The sequence below is a fragment of the Phalacrocorax carbo genome, chromosome 2 (genome assembly GCF_963921805.1).
Source record: "Phalacrocorax carbo chromosome 2, bPhaCar2.1, whole genome shotgun sequence".
NCBI classification, from domain to species: domain Eukaryota; kingdom Metazoa; phylum Chordata; class Aves; order Suliformes; family Phalacrocoracidae; genus Phalacrocorax; species Phalacrocorax carbo.
In genome coordinates, this window is record NC_087514.1 from 114682392 (window position 1) to 114702824 (window position 20433).

At 41.1% G+C, this 20433-nt stretch overlaps 1 protein-coding gene across 2 annotated transcripts in view; it reads left to right on the top strand.

Annotated features, from left to right (window-relative positions):
- NPSR1 (neuropeptide S receptor 1) overlaps nt 1-18673 on the top strand; it is a 59596-nt gene extending 40923 nt beyond the window's left edge. For both annotated transcript variants that reach the window (XM_064441742.1, XM_064441743.1), the window contains 5 exons: nt 4516-4717; nt 13768-13844; nt 15786-15875; nt 17963-18143; nt 18267-18673. In XM_064441742.1, the coding sequence (XP_064297812.1) occupies nt 4516-4717; nt 13768-13844; nt 15786-15875; nt 17963-18143; nt 18267-18360 (644 nt within the window). In that variant the 3' untranslated portion in view covers nt 18361-18673. The remainder of the gene's footprint in view (nt 1-4515; nt 4718-13767; nt 13845-15785; nt 15876-17962; nt 18144-18266) is intronic.
- The last annotated feature ends 1760 nt before the right edge of the window (nt 18674-20433 follow it).

The following is a 20433-nucleotide window of genomic DNA, read 5'->3' on the forward strand; positions in this document are numbered from 1 at the left end:
GTTTTTATTAGCATTGTGTTAGCAAAGAATGAAATGACATTTTAAAAGTATAGAGTTTTTCATTATCTTCCAGCATTTTGAGAAGGTTATTATGGGCAAAAGCTATCCCTCGTAGAACTATACTGACTTTAGGAGCCACAACAGCTATATATTCATTTATTCATACTAAAAACTAACTTGGATAGAGAGTCCAGTACTAAGAATTCATACAACAGTTTGATGAGGCAGCTTAAAAACTATAGCATATAAGTTTGGATATCAATTGTTTCTGGCAATTTCTTCTATTTGTTATTTTTACAGCACTCAAATATATCTTGGCTGCTTAGCAGTACAATTTAAAGAGCGTGATTTCTTTCCTACCTAGCCTAAAGTGGGACATTAAGTATGTTGCACTGAGTGAATAAACAAAAGTAGCAGGTGGGGAGGAAGTGAAACAATTACAAGAACCATGAGGTGCGGAGTCACACTTTAATCAGACTCAAGCATTACCCTTGTTTTGGAATAATCATGGCTTTTGACAGCCTGCTCTATTCAGGGGATCACATTAATGGTCCTTTCTGGCCCTAAAAACCGATGCATCAATCACAGCCCAGACAGTGGTGCAGCTTTGGCAGATGTTAAGTTCTGAAAACTTCAAATACTTTGTGAAATTTAGCCTCATGTTCCCCAGCATGGAGACCAACTTTTTCAGAGCAGGGGGTGTGATATCAAGGTTTTCTCAGCAAGCTTTGGGATGCACTGCCCATGTTAAGCCAGGCTGGGAAGGGCACGTAAACCACCTGAAGCACCAACTGCTGGCTGAGCAGGGTAAGCTGTGAGACAGGCTCGCTGACATTTCATCTTCGTATGTGGTACAGGAAAAGCAGCGTTTGTTAAATTACCACCTGGGCCTAGTAAAGAATTTGGTGCTCAATCTTTGCAAGCCACTTTGAAATTTAAAAAAACCCCACCAGGCCACCTCAAACCTTTATAAAAGTCTTTTTTTAACTCTGTCCCATTTCCCATAATTATACCATACAGTTTTTTTCTTTCCTTTTTAAGAATCAAGAAGAACAGACACTGCACCCAGCCGAGGGGCAGCAGAGCCATCAGCTGGGTGCAGCTCTGCTGGTGGGGGAACAGGCCATGAGCAGAGAGAACGCTGGCAAAGCCCACCTGCCTCTGGCAAAGGCTGGCTACACACTAATGGACAAGCAAAGACCATGTTCAAAGGGAAAAGGGAGGCAGCTACAAATTCAAAAGAACTATCTAGGGTGGTATATTTGCCATAGCAACTTCCTGGAATAGTCACCTTTTGCACCCAGCTATTCCTAGCAGAGGGGTCGGGGGTGGGGGGTGCATTTGAAATGCCCTCTTAGCTATTCTGCAGGCAGAGAAGAGAGAGATTTACAAAACTTTGTCAAACTTTAAAACAGTTCTGAGCCAACTTGTGGCAAATTTCTTTCCAAGATGAAACACTTGTCCCCAAAAATCCTTCAATCAAAAAACAAAAGAGTTGTTTCTCCTTACCAGTTTTAAAAATTATGTTTCCATGTAGCCTTGAAATATAATTTTGGAAAAAAAAATCAAACATTTTGCTTTGAAAATGTCAAACAATTTCAAATCGTGGTTTAGTTACTAGCCTCGAGTCATGTTAAAAAGCATTTGCAATGAGCTGTACTTGGCATGGCTTCTAAGAAAAGAAACTTTGACAGTTAAATATTTTATACTCTCTTCGTGAATACATAAACAACCACAGAAGGTGCAGGATATGGAAGAATTATACATTCTAATCCTAATGTTTTTACTGTACGAGGTACCTAATTGCATAACCAAAAGGGTCATTAAAAAATTCATAAAATAAAGATTGAAAATAAAAGAAACTGAAAAGTTATAACAGAAGGCATTTTATGAATAGTTCACCATGTTGAAACAGTACACAAACTAAGCAACAGGCAACAACAGAACTGCTTAAGTAAACTGTCCCTCGCATGGCTTTGGGCTGCAAATGTCGCTGAAGTCCATCAGATCAATGAGATTCTGAAACAACTCGCTCTCTCTGGATTTAAAACCTAATTTTAAAATGACACTCACTTTATAGAAAGATTGCATAGCATTGCCGTTCATGGTAGCTGGGAGCAAAACTCCTCAAAAGAGCTGCCTCCCCACCAGACGTTGCTGGGAGCAGGCAGATGTGCACAAAAGCAGGGCCACAGCACATCGATGGGGGAAACGAGGCAAAGGGGACAGTGACATGAAAATGTCTTTTAAGAGTCAGTACCAGAGAGATTCCCACCCCAACCCTGGGTGTTAGTCTTGACCACTCCAGTATGAAAAATTCTCCATTTGAAAAGCAGTGCTGTTTTAAAAGGAGAATACGGGGACTGGCTCAATAGAATATTGTATTTCAAAAGCTGTCATTGATTTGGTTCCATTTATAAATTTTATAGTTCTAGTTATACAATTTGCTGGTGTTTAGAGCAAATTAAAGCATTTAGAATAAAACCAACAGAAAAAATCCCTGTTCGTGAGGCAGCCAATTAACCTGAGTCTGATTGTTTTATCTACTTACCTAGGTGTTATCAGTGCCCTGTAAAGCCCTTTAGACTAGCAAGGCCATATTCTACCAAACAAGAGGGACATTTAAAAACAAAATAAAATGAACGTTGCAGGTAATATTTTATAAAACACAAAGAGGCAATACCACTCTTGCCCAACCCAAATTGCCCACTTCTTTTCAAATTAAGGGCATCGCTACACAGTGAAAAAAAATAAAGTATATTATCCAAGTGTGATCTTTTCCCCTGCAAAACAGATAGGTGGGCCCCACTGAGGCTTGTATCTCTGTAGCTTAAGCAGCTCACTCACAATCGATAAGTCCTTTCTGTCAGGAAGTATTTTGTGAAACTTACTCTTAATATTCCTTTTGCTAAGTTTATTCTGTTACACACTGGGAAACTTTACAGTTCTCCTTTGTCTGTGCATTATTTATAGACTTAATCTAATACTCTCACTTACATAGATGTCATCAGAGTTCCCTTAAGCCCTAGATTAGCAAGACCGTATTTTGCTGAATGTGAGTAGCATTTAAAAATGAGCAGGATAAGTGAATATTTGCATCTGATGTTTTATAAAGCATAAAATTACTTTCTGAGTGTTTCTCCCACACACTTTCCTATTGCTCTTTGAGCTTTGACGAGGAAAGACATTCTTCTTGATACACATAATTTAAAGTGAGTTTCCATTTCACACACAACCTTGGGTATTTTGTAGGACAATAAAGTATTTCAACACCAAAGCTTCCCAGATCAAAAATTCTGTCCCCATCTGTTCCTCTTCAATCTGACTCAGGAGGAGTTGCTGAGGATCACCGGTACGCCCCAGATCAGCCCTCTTCCGCATGCTTTTCGGCTAGACCTACCTGGATTTTAGCCAGAAGATGCAGATTTGTGAAAACGAAATCCTTGGGGCTGTTTGCTCCAACCCATTGATTTTTATAAAATCTCATGTGTGCCACCAGGCATCATTTGGCTTCCTACCAGTTTTCGCCACTTGGCAGTGGAGGAGGTCAGAAGTCCAGGGGAAGCAGTAGCCCAAACCTGCCAAGCATTTTGGGATCCTGATCTTCACCATGAGGTCCAGCAGGATCTCCTAGTTGATATCTGTTGTAGTAGATAAAACAGGGCTGAGCACCTGAGCACCACACCACCGTCATCTGCCCTGTCTCACGGTTAACAGTCCACCCTTGGCATGGCTTGGGCATATGCCCATCAACAGGAGCTGGGTTTGGTGTCCACCATGATGCAGAGAACTGCAGATGCCTGAGCTCTCCAGGACCATGTTTCTTTGGGGCAGTAAAGTTGCAGCTGGAGTTAAAGGCAGCTGGTTGTGCAGTTTTGTTCTGATCCTGAACAGAGGCATTTTCTCTTTCCTGATAGAAAATGTTTTGCAAGCTTTCTCACCACAAGGTACATCAAAGTGTTTAATTTCCATTCCAAGGAGGACATTTCCGCCACCAGTACATCCAGTATGCTCCAACCTAGTTTACGTTTTAAGTAATCCTTCCGAGTCTAGGCCTTCCTCTGTTATCTGTAGCACAAGGGCTCCTTTTCTGTCTCTTTGCCTTCCTACTAACCGCCGCTTTGCTGTACCAGGGTAAAAGCATGCACTAGGGCAAGCCTGTAGTCCTTTGCATTCATTCATGGTGTCTTGGTGGCATAGAGGAAGCATTTACATCTCATGTTTCTGACTTGCTGACCTTGACCAGTGCCTTTCTCATAGCGTTTCAGATTGAATGGGCCCTTGGCATCTTTAAACAAAACATGTAAAATATAATCCCGTAACAATATGACTTTTTATCACAAGGCAGAGATGAAATTCTCCTTTGCAGTCTCTTTAGCATCAGTCAGCGGCAGCCCGAGATTCCCTTTCTTCACCCAGTTTCCTCCTCTTCCCTGCCTTTCTATCAGTACTGTTACAAGCGACCAGTCGCACCAGCACCCCCATTAACACCGTCTGTTTGACTCTGTTGCACAGAAAGACAGGCAAAAGTTCTTATTGGAGTGGCCTGGAGCCTCTCTTTCCTGTTCTCCATACCGACTCTGATTATTTTTGGGAAACGGCAGCTCTCCAATGGGGAAGTGCAGTGTTGGGCTCTCTGGCCTGATGACTCCTACTGGATACCCTATATGACGGTGGTGGCTTTCCTGGTGTACTTCATTCCTCTGATTGTTATCAGGTAAGCCTGAACTGCAGGCAGCAAGTGTGTGGTGAAAGCTGTCAAGTGTGCAATCAGCTTAATGCTTTAATTTCTACTCATTCATTACGATTTCATTTCCACACCTGCCTTGTAGCTGCTTCAGTTTTTATCACAAAATGCATGGGCCGCTGTGCTTGCTTTGGGTGTTCTCCATGAGGTATAAATAGCCAGAAACATTTTCTCTGAAAAAAAGGACTGAATCTCTAAGTGTATCCACTTATCTCCACAGCTTTAGGCTTGAAAAGTATCTTTATAGATCCAGTATGGATGTCTAGCTATTATGACAAAACATAATTTTAATAAAAGAAGAGGAAACCACACTTAACGCTAATTAAAGTAAAATTAACTTAAAGTGCTCTCAAGCTTCATAGTACTAGAAGAGTGTTTCTTCACCAGGATCAGAAACAGATCTCCAAGCATTTGAAGCTGCCAACTACTCTTAGGATATGAGCAAATAAAATCCTTCCCGTTTTGTAATGGAAAACCCGAGCTGCAAATATTTGAGACTGATTTGCCCAAAATTACAAAGACAATCTGCAGCAGAATCTATTTTAAACTGAGGTCAACTAATATCCCAGACTGTGCTTAGTGATCAGTGAATTTTATTGCCTCCCTCTGAGGCACTGCCATTAGCTGCTGTTGAACAGAAATTACCCAGCCATGAGGAGCTACCAATGCAAAGGAGCAGTCAAATACTGACGCAGAAGGGGAGTGAGGCTTCTTAACTGCCATGAAAGGCTGCTGGTGGCAGTAACTTGTTCTCTGAGCCCTTTTCTTTCTTTTCCTTTTGTTCCTTTTTAGTAGCAAGGTTACAACAGGATTTCTTGGTGTCCATCCCTTCTTCTCTGTGGCAAAGAAGACTTGCTGGGACTCCTTTATTCCCCCATAATTTGTGACATGCTGTTTGGGCTGTGAGAGAGGAACTATGTTTACATATCACTTGGACACCTCTCTTGGTCCATTTGTTTTTCCAGCAGGTGATGAGCCATGACTCTCTCTTAGCCTCCTGCTCATTAGCACCCCAGGTGAGAGCAGGTGCGGGGGGGTGATCTTTTCTAGACGATGACAGGACCGGCTACATAGGCTAAATAGTAAAAAGTATGTTGTGGGTTTAGTTCCTTTCCAGTTGACTTGTGCCTTGAAGTTTCTTACTGTTTAATCACAGAGGTTTAAGTTCTGTAGCTTCTAATGGCAACAAGTTTGTCTCTGATAGACTCAAACCCACATGATGCTTGAACTCATCTAGCTGACTTTTTGATACAGATTCAACATTGACCAGTGTTGCTCCCTAGAGAGAAGGGACAATTTTTATACATTGCTTATAACACAACAGTTTGCTAAACCTTCCATTTTTGGTGCCAGGTTCCACAGATATAACAAACAAAATAATGAAAAGTTCTCCTTAAAGAAAGGACATGACAGCAATAGAGAAAAACTACTCCCAGTTGTCCAATTGCTCTTTCTTCCTAAATAGGATCATTAATCTTTGTATTTTTCCCTGTATCTTAGAACCCGCCTAGTTTTAAATAAACCAAAAAAATATTCTCGGGAATATTAAATAAAAATGTGGGTGGATCTACAGCCCAGCACTAGCAGCAAAAAGAATAAACACATACAGAAGAGAAAAAGTAATTCAACTGTGCAAAAGAAATGGCACCAGAAAACTTTGAGGCTGGCTGTTACTATGAGAGGAGTTTTGTTATGAATTTTCTCAAGTAGCTAGCGATCAGGAAATTCTGGCTAGCATCTTAAGTGTTTTAAGAAAAAGCCCCATAGCCTGTCCAGTTACCAATCATTCCACAGGTGTGTGAAACTTCTCTTTCACACTCAAACTTAGATTTGCATGCTTTCTATTACAGATCAGCCACTCCTTCTTACATGGTGCATATACTTGTTTGCCAAGAAAAGGCAAGCTACATAGCAGCAAATTTTTCAGAGCTGCTGACATTATGCTCCCCTCCTCCCTGCCAAAGGAAGATATTCAAACCAGATCAGCTCTGTGACTTGCTTTACAGTAAATCCCCAGAAGCAAGAAGGCAATGAAGACATGAGGGAAAGGGAAAGTCAGTGAAATTGGCATTTCATTAGATTGCCCTGACAGCTGAGACGTGAATAAAGCGTCCTAAACTTTTTGCGGCTTTAACCTTAAGTGACTTTCACACAAGAAGTTTATGGCAGGACAGGAACTTAAAACCCTGGCCTCGGAGCCACGGGGCAGAGCGGTGCCCGTTGCCTGCCCAGACACGTTCCTGGTTTCAGTGTACACTAACATAAATGCTCCCACGTCCTTGCCAGTGGAAGTCAAAGTCTTGACAGATCCTAAGTGGTACCGGGCACTGGGAGGAGGGAAGGGGGGTGAGCCAGGGAAGGATTTTTTTTCTGTCCATTTATTTCTAGTTGTCAGTGATACTATTTTCTTCAGAATAGAGAGGATTGTCTAAAACCATACAAAAAGAGGATTACCATCAGGGCAAGGTAAGCAAAGACATTATGAACAAATGCCATGCAGTTTGGAAAGAACTGGCTATTTTTTTAGAACATTTTTTCAAGTTTCAAGCATACAGCTGAAGGTTGCAACTTCCCAGCTGATGCATCTGTAAAACATCTGTCAACATAGCCTCAAGGTGACATCTATTCCTTTAAAATTTCTTGGCAGTACAGGAGTTTAAAGCTAATGCACCTAATGTGGCTGCAGCATATAAATACCCTGAGAAGCAGTCTGCAGCTAAAGAACAGCAGCAATGGCTGTTAATATCTGCAGGGATTCAATTTCTCTGCAAAAGTTTTGTTCCACAAAGTATTTTCAGATGCACACTAGATTTGATGACAAACAAGACACTGTTTCATAAGGGTGAGTGAGAGAGATCACGTTCATTGTGGCTGTGTGTTACTCTGTCAAAAGATTAATTATAAAAATGAAAGGTGTTATTCAGTAAATGAAGGAAGACATTTTGTGATTTTTTTTTTTTAATTTAATGGCCTTTAGCTGAAGATGTTATTAAAAAAAGGCCACAACATTACAATGGAGAGGTGATCCATAAATGTGCAACTGAAAAGTCAAGGATCAGTATCTACAAAGCTGGGAATATGAATAAACCAGAAGCCAAGACACACGCCACACTTATTGAGGAAGTGATGCAGGGTGCACACAGAGAAAGAATAAGACCTTTTCTGCAATAATTCATTTTGTTTGCACGGCTACTTTATTTTCTCTGCCAAAGCACTCTGATTTAGCTTCATGGCAGGTGCCTGACGCAGTGTGGGACGCTGGCTGGCAGAGTTAATTTGTAATTAGTCTGTGGCCTGAATCTGCTGAAAACCTAACCTCCAGAGCAAAGCAGTTCACTGATGACAGCACTTTTTCTGACGCGGTTCATCTGAAGTGCATATAGAGGATAAAATTTTACTTTTCAGGTGCAGGGCTTGACACACTGCTTTGGCTGAGCGGTTTTCACTTGCTACAGTCCAGGTACCATCATCTTTTAAGCTTCTCTCATCCATCCCTCAGCTCTCTCGGCAGAGCTGATTTCACATGTTCCCGACACAGCCTTCAACTAACTCACAGGAGTTGTGTTATTCATAATACTGCAGCCCATGGAATGAATTATTTAGCTGATAACCTTATGCTCAGTCTGGAAAAGCCTTCCACCACCAAACTAATCCCCTAGATGTGGTGCGAGCAAACCCTATAGTTTCCAAGCCAAAATACGAACCAGATTAAAACAACAATCTGTCTTTTTTTTTTTTTTTTTTTAACATGTATATATAAAAAGACAATCTATGAACAAAACTGCAACAGCCCTGACAGATTTAAATACCTGGGAGGTCTGTTCTGACCTCTTCTTCACAACTGGAGAATCAGCAATCAGTTATAAAACAGCTTGTGGTTTTGTGGTGAGTTTTTTATCTGATTATAATACAAATGAACAAGACCTGAATAATGAAAAGAGAATGAAAAACTGTGATTAGATTTTTAACCCAAGTGTGTGGTCATCTTTGAGAGCTGAGAAAAGGGGAGAACATTTGTTATTTTCATACAAAAGCTCCCCTCCTCCACTACCTCAGTGTCAGTCAGGGAGATCCACAGATCCTGCATCAGGTTCTTCTTTATGCCACTTAGAAAGATAGCCTATTCTTCCTTCTTATATAAACTAATCTACTGCTTTTTCTGATATTGTTGATATTGCCAACCTACCAAAACCCAGAAAATTCAGGAAAAATAATTAGGCATCTTGCAGTAATTAGTTCTCTCCTATTCTGGAACAAGTGTCTTCAGCTATAACCAAAGCCATTTCTCCTACATCAAGATATGCCAAGCAAAGCTCAGGCCGTATCTGTGACAGTTGAATACCTCTGGGACATTGCTGAACAGAGGTTAAATGTGGGTCAAATCAAGATTACAGACTTCTCCTGAAAATGTTTGCACCTGGGCCCCTCAGGTCCTGTGATGGGGAGACAGGAGAGTTACTGGATTTCTATTCTGTATCACTACTCCGTGCCAAATCATAATTATATTCTGACGCTTGAGTATCCAGAAATTCAGAGTCTTTTTAGCTGTTATTCATGATTGACAAATATATTTTTTTATATTTTAACTTGACAAATGCAATACATAGGCATTTATCTAACATAATTTCAAATTCAGGTTAAAAAAAATGCAAAAGTTCCTCTTGAAGCACAGAGAAAAAAAATATCCATCTGCTGTTTAAAATCAAAACACCAAAGAGAACATTTGCTTTGGAGCAGCATAAAAATAATTAGAAGAGAAAAAACAGAAACAGATAAAAGGAAAAATACAGAACGAAAATCAAGACATTGCAATGAAATAAAAAATAGATTAAATAAAAGGTATTTCTCTGAATTAAATCAAATAAAGGGAATAAAAATACCATTAATAAAAATACCAAAGGTCATTTTTTGAGCTTGATTTAGTGAGCACAATAATTTTTATCTGCAATTTCCATTTCAAAATAAAAAAGCCTAGATCTTGCACATATGTTCTAATTTATTCTCTTCTATTAGCTTACCCATTACACATGCCTACAATGGTTTCTTCAGATGAAGTTACATATGCCTTTTGTCTTTGGATAAATAGTGCTGTAAATTAGCTACCATAAAACATAATGCAGCTGTATTACTTTGCATAAATAAAGTACAAGGAACAATAAGCAATGCTGGATGATAAGTACAAGCAATTAGCAGGGAGCTTAAGTGTACCTTTTGCCATGGTAAAGGCTCATTTTACTAGTAAATACTGAGGCTGGATGGGCCACTATCATAATGAAATCATTTATTAAAAAACCCAAAAAACCAAACAAACTGTGTTTAAAGAGTGGGCAGATCAATAACCTTTATAATTGTTAATATCAACATAGCTTTACCAGAAGGCATTTTATTTTCCAAAAGGGAAGTGGTCTATGAATTGAAAATAAAGACAGAGTGGGACTATTCACGGTAGCATTTGTATGACTAACCATAAGTTTGTTATTTGCATGAACAAAGAATGCGGTAATTACCAATGGGGCCATATTAAACAACACCATTAACTAATAACATGCTACGATGAACATGCATCTTAGCCCTTCAGAATTTGGATCAAGCTAAATTGCTTTTGGAGGTGCAATGAATTTAATTTGCTGAGATACATCCATAATCTGAAGCATATTCTTGTATTTTCCTGCCACCTCTCCAGACACACTAGAAAAATCACTGCGTTTTCAGATCAACAGCATGCCCTTTATATCCCGTGGTCTTCAAAGCCTGAGCAGCTCCTTCTCCAAAAGGCTTGGATTATTTTTCTATCCAGGTCTGACTATGCCACCTGAGCTCTTTCTTCCCTTTCTTTAGTCTCTCACCCGTAAATAACGGGCCATAACAACTCATATAGTATCTTAATATCATAGTATGCATTGAAATGACTACAGCACATGTTTTATAGCCACCGAGAATCCCCAGTGAGGGCTGGAAAATGAGTGCACTACACACTTACAGACACAAAGAAACCTGACAACATCTGGACCTGACGAACAATACATCACATCTCCCAGTGCTTTCAGTGGAGACAAGAGCAAGCAGCATGCAGGCATGTTACATGTGTGGGAAAATGAGGTTTGTGGCAATGTGTGCAGTGTGCTTTTACACCTTGTCAGTGAAGGGTGAGTAGCTTGATGTCGAGAGGAAGGAAACAGAGATTACCGTATGGTCAGAATGGTGCAGACCGTTGCTGCACACCCTCCTGTCCATCTGAATACCAGTTGTCATCCATCCCCTGCTACTCTTTGCTCATCTGCCACTTCATTTTCCATCAAGTGGGAATTTCTTCTCACCCTTTCACCAACCACCACGTCCTCCTCCAGCCACCTTTTACAGAAAGAAAGAGGCTACAAATGCATTCTGAAAAAAACTGCTTTTCCCTTCTAAGAAAAATACGACTTCTGTTCCATAAGTGATCTCTTTTTATTGTTGTAGATTTGAAACACACACACAGATGCCTTTTATGATCTTAAGCTTTGGGTGACACATTTCTGGAAGCTCCAGTTTCTTAGCTCCATGCCAGCAGAGCTGGGGGGAAAAAAAAAAAAAAAGAAAAATTGGCCCTAAAAAGATCTGCAGTCCCAGAGAGTTCAAAACATAAAGGCATAATTGTGGCTGGCAAAACAGTTGCTGGGAAGTGTACCTAGCATGCTGAGTGACTCGTCTTTCCTGACACACACCCTGAGCAGCTTTACACCATCTCTGGTCCTCTCTGGTCCCCTCCCGATAAGGAAGGCTCCAGTGGATCCAGCTATAGAGAAAAGAAAGATGGACAGAGGCAAAAACACCAGTACAAATCCACTATGTTGGCAGCACTTTAGAAGCCACTGGATTAGACCAGGAATTAAACTTTCCCCTGGACTTCTAAAAATTAAGGATTCAAATGAAACAGCATGTAATCTCATATGTGAAATGCCAAGTGAAGAAGACAGCTGCCATAACTGCATCCGGTGAAAAGGAGGCTTCTACCAGACTGCAGCCAAGAGGGCAGGATTTCTAAGGTCGGAGGGAAAGCAAGTGAGGAGCCTGACTTCATAACACAATCCTTGTGGCACTTAGTTGGAAGTAGGGAGCCTGAATATTTTGACTACAGAGTTAGGCTCCTTCGTCCTGATTTTTAGGCAACTCTGAATGTGTCCTGCTGGACACATGCAGTTCTACATCAGAGGGGATATTGTTTCAACTGCAGATAAAAAGTTCAGGCTAGAGAGAGCAGGCTAAGGAGAAAATAGAAACAGGACTTTTAGGAGCTGGCTGGAAATTTTCTTGAGATGACAACAATTATCACTGTAATACATTCTTATTCACTGGAACAATCAAAGCAGAAATGATACATGAATTTTCCACCATTGTCAGCACAAAGTACAGAGGGGCTCTCAAGCAGCACCAGCTGATAAATAAACAGGTTCTCGAAAAGCCAGAAGATAAAAGGAAAATGTTCAAGTCAGCTGGGAGCCATGCTGGACCTTTGAAGGGATTAAGGAGGGCAAGCTGGAGTCTGTGGCAGATGCATGCAAAACCCTCACTGGGCAAGTATGCTACTGCCCTGCTGCACAGCCCAGGGTCGCCTGTTGGATTTCCAGCTCTCACCTATTGAGCCTGGAAACCAGATGCTTCAAACTTCCACAGAAAGGAAACCTCCAAGGCACACAAATACTGCCTTTGCGAGCGTGTCTAGGAATGGAGGGTGCTGTAGGAAAGGCTTGTATATCAGTCTGAAAGCTCTAATAAAAATAATGTCTCTTCTGATAATAAAAATAAACAACGTGATAGTAAGACATTTTTGTCTCCATAAAACACCCTGAAATAATCTCCCTAGTTGCACCTTTTTCACAGTCACCACTAAGGTTCATGGCAATTAATGGTCAGGCTGCCCCAGGCCCCCCCAAAACACTGCAGGTATTGCAAACAGCACGAAATGTCTTCTGCTATGATGCTTGGTTTTTACATCAGAGAAACACGGCAACCTGAGTGCATTAGCTGAAATATTTTGAAATTATTTTTTCTTCTTTAGTAGACTAAAAAGGAAAACACCAGTAAAAAGTATGCTGTTGCTTAGTGGTTCTTAGCTGCACGTTATGCATGCTGGCAGGAGAAAAGGCAGCCAGAGCAAGGCCTCATATTTTTTTTGTATGTAAACTGCTGAAAAAGTAACATTCTCATCCAGGAAGTGGGTTCAACCAGCTCTTCAGCTTGAATGAATTGTTTTTGCCTATTCTATATTAAATAAATAGAATTCCAGATTTGCTTTCGCCTAGGGAAAGGTCATAACTATCCAAGGTCATTGTGGACTAAGTCACTTTTCATCTTTCCCATTAAAATTATATGCATATTCTCCTTTAAATATACAAATTGTGGTGGATCTAGTTTTGAATCATTTAACTCTTCCCATCTACCTGATAATTCTGTACTCCTCAATTTCCATCCCAGGACCTTGAGACCTGAAAAATAACACCTTGGCTCTTGCCCCCACCAAGTTCCCCAGGGTAACATTTTATTTGTCAGCTTCATACTCATAAAGGAGCACCAAACCAGAAGTGGACATGCAGCAAAACCTGGTCCCACCCCTTGCTTCCTCCATTTCAGGGGTAGTGTCCCAGGGCTGGTACCCAGGCAGATTTGGTCTCAGCTAGCTCAAAATCCCCAACAAGCTTTTGCTTGTGAGATCTTGCCAAATCACTGCATTCCTCTGAGCCTCAGATTTGACATCTGCAAAGCCAGGATAACGATCACAACTTCCATTGCGAAAACTCTTCAGATCTGCTCCTGAAAATTACTACAGGAGAGTCATATTTTATTATTGTTGTCATTATTATTACTATTATTGTTATTGATATTGTTATTGTTATTGCTGTTATTCTTATTATTCCTATGCAGTCCCGTCATCTCTATGAGCTCCTTACATATAGATAAGTGTATTCATAGAGCACAAATGACTGGGATGTCTGTTAAATTTTTTGTGCCTTATAATACCAATGACTTTTTCCCTTCTGTAGCATCATATACTCAATCGTGATTCGAACCATCTGGATGAAGAGCAAAGCTCAGGCTGTCATCCTATCCAGCTGCCCTGGTGAGCCTAAGCACACATGTCTCTGGCCTGTGATTTGAATCTGGCCAGGCCCCTCAAATCTGGGAATACCTGGACATGCAGTGTCTCATTGGGCCCCATCACTGCAGTGGGAATGGGTTTTCTGTAATTGCTCATTCATAACTCTTTTCTACATTGTTTACCTGTTTTCCTTTAACACTAAATCCCCTTTAGAGAAATGATAGAAAGCCTCCGCAAGAAAAGAATGAAAAAGTAAAAAATCCTTATTCTAGAACTTACAATCCCTGTTCCTAGAACTTTGCTAGAAAACACATTGTTTTCACATGCCTTTACAAGTCTGGATTTTGGTCAAGCTCAGAAATTCCTGGCTACGGAAAGCCATAAAATGAGCTGAGCTTTCCACCCCAGGACTGTAAACATTTTTTTGCCTCTTCTGAGCTATTTTGTCAAAGAACACACATCATTTCAAGATCCTCACTTGTCAGCTACTTTCCTATTAGTTATGAAGAAAAGTATGTTCGTTTACACTAATGTGTTTTACAACACAACTGTAAGAGCACACAATCGGTTAGTACAGCCAAGTGGTGAGTGGAAATACACCAAACCACGGCAACCAAGTTGCTGATATTTGCCTGTAGCAGGGTCATGGATCATGTCTGCTACAGGAGGAAGTGTCCTAATGTGATATTGCACATATTCAGATATCTTTATGTCATAACCTGACATTTGTCAACTATAATCTAAGATTTACTTACTCCTCCTTTGAAAAACTTGAGGAGGATTGATTTCTAATGATCCTGCCTTCATGACACAATCAGTGACAAGTAGTCTTGAAAACAAAAGTAATTTGCCTCATCCAGGAGGTATATTCTGCTCCATAAGTTACCAAGTGATGTCCAGTACTATGTATATGGACTAATTTCAAGCTTCTAGATGGGATGTTTCACTGATAACAAGCTCACATTAATTTCATTTTTATTTTTTCTTTAAAAAACACACAGCCTTGATATGCTGATTTTATAAGAGGTGCAAGAAGTTGTGCACACAAAGTTATTTCCAATTACATTAATCAAAATTCCAGTCCTAAGTTTGGACTACAAAAGTTTAAAGATGTTTTGATAAAAAATGACCTTCTTGTGTATTCATTATGGTGAACCTAATTATTCTGACCCAGCAACATGAACAGCAAATTGACATTAATAATGAAATCAGGCGTATTATTGCAATCATGCTGGTACTGTTATTCAAATACAGAATTTCATTCTCGGAGACACTGGTGTGACTTCGGAGGAAATGAGATCAACCAGCCTTGGTGTGAGACTGAATAAAGTTTGCTTCTCAATTCAAGCCACACTTCATTTCTGAAAAGCTAGTCTAACACCATTTCGTATTTCATTGCTGAGGCAACATGGAGAGTAAAATGCATGACTGATTATCCAAAACATCAAAAAGAGCAAGAGGTTAAGAGAACAGAGTATGTAGCTTTTAAAATTCTTCTGACTGAAATGCAGTTAAAAATGAGCAAGTAGTCTGTTTTGCCAGGTTGTTTCTTCTCTTTTCTTAATTATAGCTGCCAGTTCCTTTCAGAAAAGTTCTCCTATAACACCACACTGGTAGCGTTTTTGTAGCTGTGATGGCGCATGGTTTTTATTAGACTGATACAGTTGGCCACATAGGCAGTGGTTTAGCTGACTAAGTGTCGAGGATCAAGAATACCCAGCTGCCACAACACTTTGGGAAAATCTCTTCTGCTTACATTTCCCCTTTTGAGTTTGGGTGGCTCAGTTTTTGAGTGTCCAACTTGAGCAGGCTTGCAAGTGTCTGAATTTCAGGAACTACTGAGCCCCTGCCTGACATCAGGGAAGGATGGCCTACATATCACTGTCCTGCCTGCAGAAGTGTGCACTGGCACTTCCACACAGCAGCCCTACTCTTTTACTAGCTGAACTGTTCTTTCTCCAGGTGGCAAAACTTCTGCTGGCTACACCAGTCGTGCGTTCATATCCAGGGCGAAAGTGAAAGCGATCAAATACAGCATCGTAATTATCCTTGGTAAGAGAAAAGCCCTACAGCTGGTAGCTCGGGAGGCTGCTGAGGTTAGGAAGCTGGTCTTCCTCAGCTCCCTCCATCACCAGCAGATAAAGTGCAGTGGATGTCTCAGAGAAGGAGCTCTACTTAGACCCCCTGATTTGGGGTCTGACCTTGTCCTTCCCCTCTCTCCTGGCTGTTAAGCTCCTACTTCAGATATCTGACATAAGACTCAAATAAAATTATATGCACAACTCCTCACGTGCAAAAGAAAGTAAAGGAGAGACATTGCCTATAAGGAGCAAAGGAAGCAGCCTTCTCCTCCCCATGCAGGCTGCCAGAAGACTTGGCAACTGAGTTGTCTTTAAGGCTTAGAGACTATGTATGGCATGTTAGGTGCTGGGGGATGCAAGGGAGAGGAAGGAGAGGGGAGGGATTGAATTTGATGTCAGAAGCGTGTTGCCTGCTGAGGTGGGAAGAACAAGCTCTCCTTTCCCGACCGGGCAGCAGATGACTCAGTGCAGGTGTCCTCCGTCTCCCAGGGAGATGACATTATTCTGATGGAATTAGGAGGCTGACATTCTGTCTTGATAAATAAAGGCAGCATCACACAGGGCTTGTGATTAGCTGCCAGAGACAAGCAGGAAGGCGACCGAAGCTATTTACTCCCAAGGGCTGACAGACGTCCCCTACCACTGAAAAAGAGATCGCTCCTCTTTCCAATGCTACACAAAATTCAGATTAGATGATATTGTGATAAGAGCTACTACTGAGGTGCTCAGCCCACTGTTCAGGAGTAGCGTCTGCAGACATGAGAGAGGCCAGAGTGATTCATGTTTTTCAGAAGTCCAAGAACAGCTTCTCTGTGTCTGAGCTTTTCTGCGTGGCAATCAGAGAAAGCTTTTGTCAGAAACAACTACTATTGCAAAGCCACCTGATGTCAAGAGCTCACCTGGATGCTCACTGTTTCAAAGGACCTTGACAATATGAGGCACCCACCATCTCTTGACGTGTAGATTAAGGCACCTAATATTCATGGATTTCTTTATAGCCACTTAAAATCCTGCATAGTCAGTGCTATTTTGTTTGTATCTGTGCATAGACCCTGCCGGTTTGGCTATTCTAGAAAACAGGAGGGCAATTTACCTCTTCCTTGCACATTCAGTGAGTGCTTGGCTAACTGCCAACTAAGAAATACTGATTACTGCAAGAAGAAAGCAAGCATGGGGTCACTCTGCTGTTTCATTTGGGTCAGGGAGAGATCATGTGTCTGATTTCACAGATGCCTGTATATTTGCAACTCAGCTACTTATGGCTTAGTTGAGTGAACTGCCTTCCCAGTGTTTTGATGTAAATCTTTAACCAAAATCCTTTACGAAATGCAATGACACAGAAATTTGTGAGGGACAGATTCATTCCCTATGTCTGCAAATAAAGGTAAACCCATGGCCTTATTATTTCTACCACCTCTGAACAAAAGCAGGGACTATGAACAACTCAGTCCTTTCTTCCCTTCCCCAAATTAATCTCTCAAATTGCGGTATAGGAATTAGAGAGTCTTCCTAAACACTCCATATGCACAGCACCTCCAACCAGCATGCCAAATGACATGTTGGTCTGCCGTAATGTGGTGTGAGTGAGTGTCATTCCTTGCTCCTGGGTGTCTAAGAGCCCTTTTTTAATAGGTGGCTGTGACAGGCAGCGCTGTCACAGAGTGGCACTTTGGTGGTGTGTACATTTAGATTGGCTGCTCGCTCAGGGGACCATTAAAAGAGCACTTCACTATAACTTATGATGCTTTAACTGGCTACCTATTTACCCTGTATATGTTGTGTAGTGTTCAAAAGTGCCTCAATATGTCTAGAGGGAGCACTCTAAACACTTAGAGGAGCACACATAATATATTTTACGGGCATTAAAATAAAAATAAAGACAAATAAAAGCACAATCTAATAACTATTCTCTTAAATAAGACCCTGAAGAGGGAGAGGGCTTTTTTGCATGAACAAATATTTATGTGTTTTGACAGTCTCTCTATGCATGTGTGATTACCTCCCTAAATAGCTAAACTATCTGATGTCAAGCTCTTCCTCTCTCTGTCTCTCTTCCAGCATTTGTTCTCTGTTGGAGCCCTTACTTTCTTTTTGATATCCTGGACAACTTCAACATACTCCCTGAGACCAAAGAGCGCTTCTACGCATCCGTGATCATTCAGAACCTGCCAGCTTTGAACAGTGCCATCAACCCCCTCATCTACTGCTTCTTCAGCAACCGCCTCTGTCCCCCTTTCGAGTATTGCTCCTTTACTGTCACCCTGACTAGCCCATAAGAATGGAGGGAACACATAAAGACAGTCCCTAAAATGACTACCTGTTTTCACCTGGTTTAATTCTGACAATTCCTTATTTTCTTTAGGGAAAGAAGAACACGAAGGCTGGGGGGAACTTTCCAGGACAAGAGTGATGGAGGGCAGGAGATGCAGGTCCTGTCCAAACCAGAATACATCTAGCACAGGTGATGCCCCGCAAAGACACGCCAGGACGTGTACCAAGGAATGAAGAGATCCGCCACAAGCCCTGAGCACACTGAGCTGATGGACACCTACTGGAAAGAGCCCGCACCTCGCTGCTGTTAAGCAGCACATGCATTTTGCATCAGCACTGCAGCTTCAGTAATCTCACACTGCCAGTGCCAAACTCTGTCCAAGGGATTTGCATGCCACTGTTGTTAGGACTCATCTTGGCCCTCTGTTTTTCAAGCAAGCTGTAATATATATGTATTCTGAATGGCAAAAAACAATGTAAATGGTGTTTAGTCAGAGTCTTCTCTCTGTTTTTCAGGCGTCACTAAAAGCTATCTACTCTACCCTATGGCTCACACAACTGATAAAATGTATTTACAAGTAATTACAGAGCAGGAACCCTACTTAAAATGAAAACACTGTTACTTTTCCAATGAGAACACACCACTGTCACTCTATGTAATTATATACGAGTTTCGTACACAGCCGTTTATGAAGTGATACCCAGAGAAGACAGGGCTGAAGGGCTGGGTTACTGCCTCCCACCTCTCCTGGCCCTTCTCAGCTCATGCCAGTCCTCCCAGCTGCATCATCCCTGCAGCTCATCGTCTCCATCCAGTATTTCCCTGCTGTATTACCTTGGCGTGTAGCTGACACCCCAGCATCCCTGCAGGGCTGCCACGTGACACATTTGGACAATCATTTATTTCTGGGCTTCTGTATTAACAAAACATCTGCCAGCCCCTCCCAGACCCTGTGGTGCATCAGGTGAGACGATCCTCACGTACTTCTGTAGCAAAGGCCCTGACCAGTCTTTTGGGGACCCTGCACTCACTCCACCTATGGGGAGCTGTTATCCAGGGCACTTCGTCAGCACAGATCAATCTTGCTGCCACACAGCAGCATTTCCCTGGTTTATGCGCTATGTAAATCATCCACATCGCTTAAACCACACAGGGAACCATACACATCTTTAGACAACCTCAGAGCTGACAAAAGACGCAGATGAAACCATAAAACTCAAATTACATTTAGAAAAACATACCTGTTGATGTTCCAGTCTTATAAACTTGTTGTAGGGTCCACAGAGCACCGGCCATCAGGCAGAGCTTTGCTGCACAGTGCCCCAAGCAGTTGGGCTTCCCCTTCCCCAGCCCTTGAGGCATCGTCCTCCCATCACACTCTTCTCAAGTTTAAGGAGAAACGTTCTTATGCAGGTTTAGTGGGTGGGTGGATGATCTTCACTTCAATATTCATTTTACCACAAGACAGCTTAAAGCGTTTGTATGATAATACACTCTACCCAGCTGAATGGCAAGTGTGTTTGTTTCTTCTCGGTAAAAAACTGCATTCTTACTTAAGTGGAGTCAGTTATTATTATGATCCATTGTAATGAGCTTTTTCCCTGCAAAGCAAGAACTGAATAAAATTTATTTATAATTACCTACATTATAAAAATCTTTTTTTCCTAAGTAGGAGATACATAAAATCATGGGGCTTTATGTTCTCAGGAAAATAAATAAGGTTTCTTTTTTTATTACTATGAAGTTCTGTTATGTCTAAATTTTAGTAACAGCTTAATTAAATCCATGAATCTACACCAGCCCTTATAGCAGCCACCCTGGATAGATTGTATATAAGAACTAGAAAACATTTTTTCTTGTGGACATGTTATAACTTTCCCAAAAGTGGACTGTAGAGTTCAGGCCTCATAGTTGTACATTTTGGGTTTTTCTTTTTACTTTTTCATCTGCTACATGTACTTTTGAACAATTAATGGAGTTCGTAGACTTAATACCTGGAAATCAGATAACGTTTCCGAGCAGTACTTTGATTTGCAAATTTAACATGCCTCAATCCCACTAAAATCTACATATTATTCACTGGGGTCACCACATGAATTATCCCATCTAAATTAAGCATATGCTTGAGTAAATGTAGGACTCCAGCCTTAAATGAAGTCATTACCCATTTATTTTCAAAGGAACAGATGTTTGTCTCATTCGTTATTGTATTATGTACCATTTGCATGTTTTTCATACCCTTTTCCTCTGGACATGA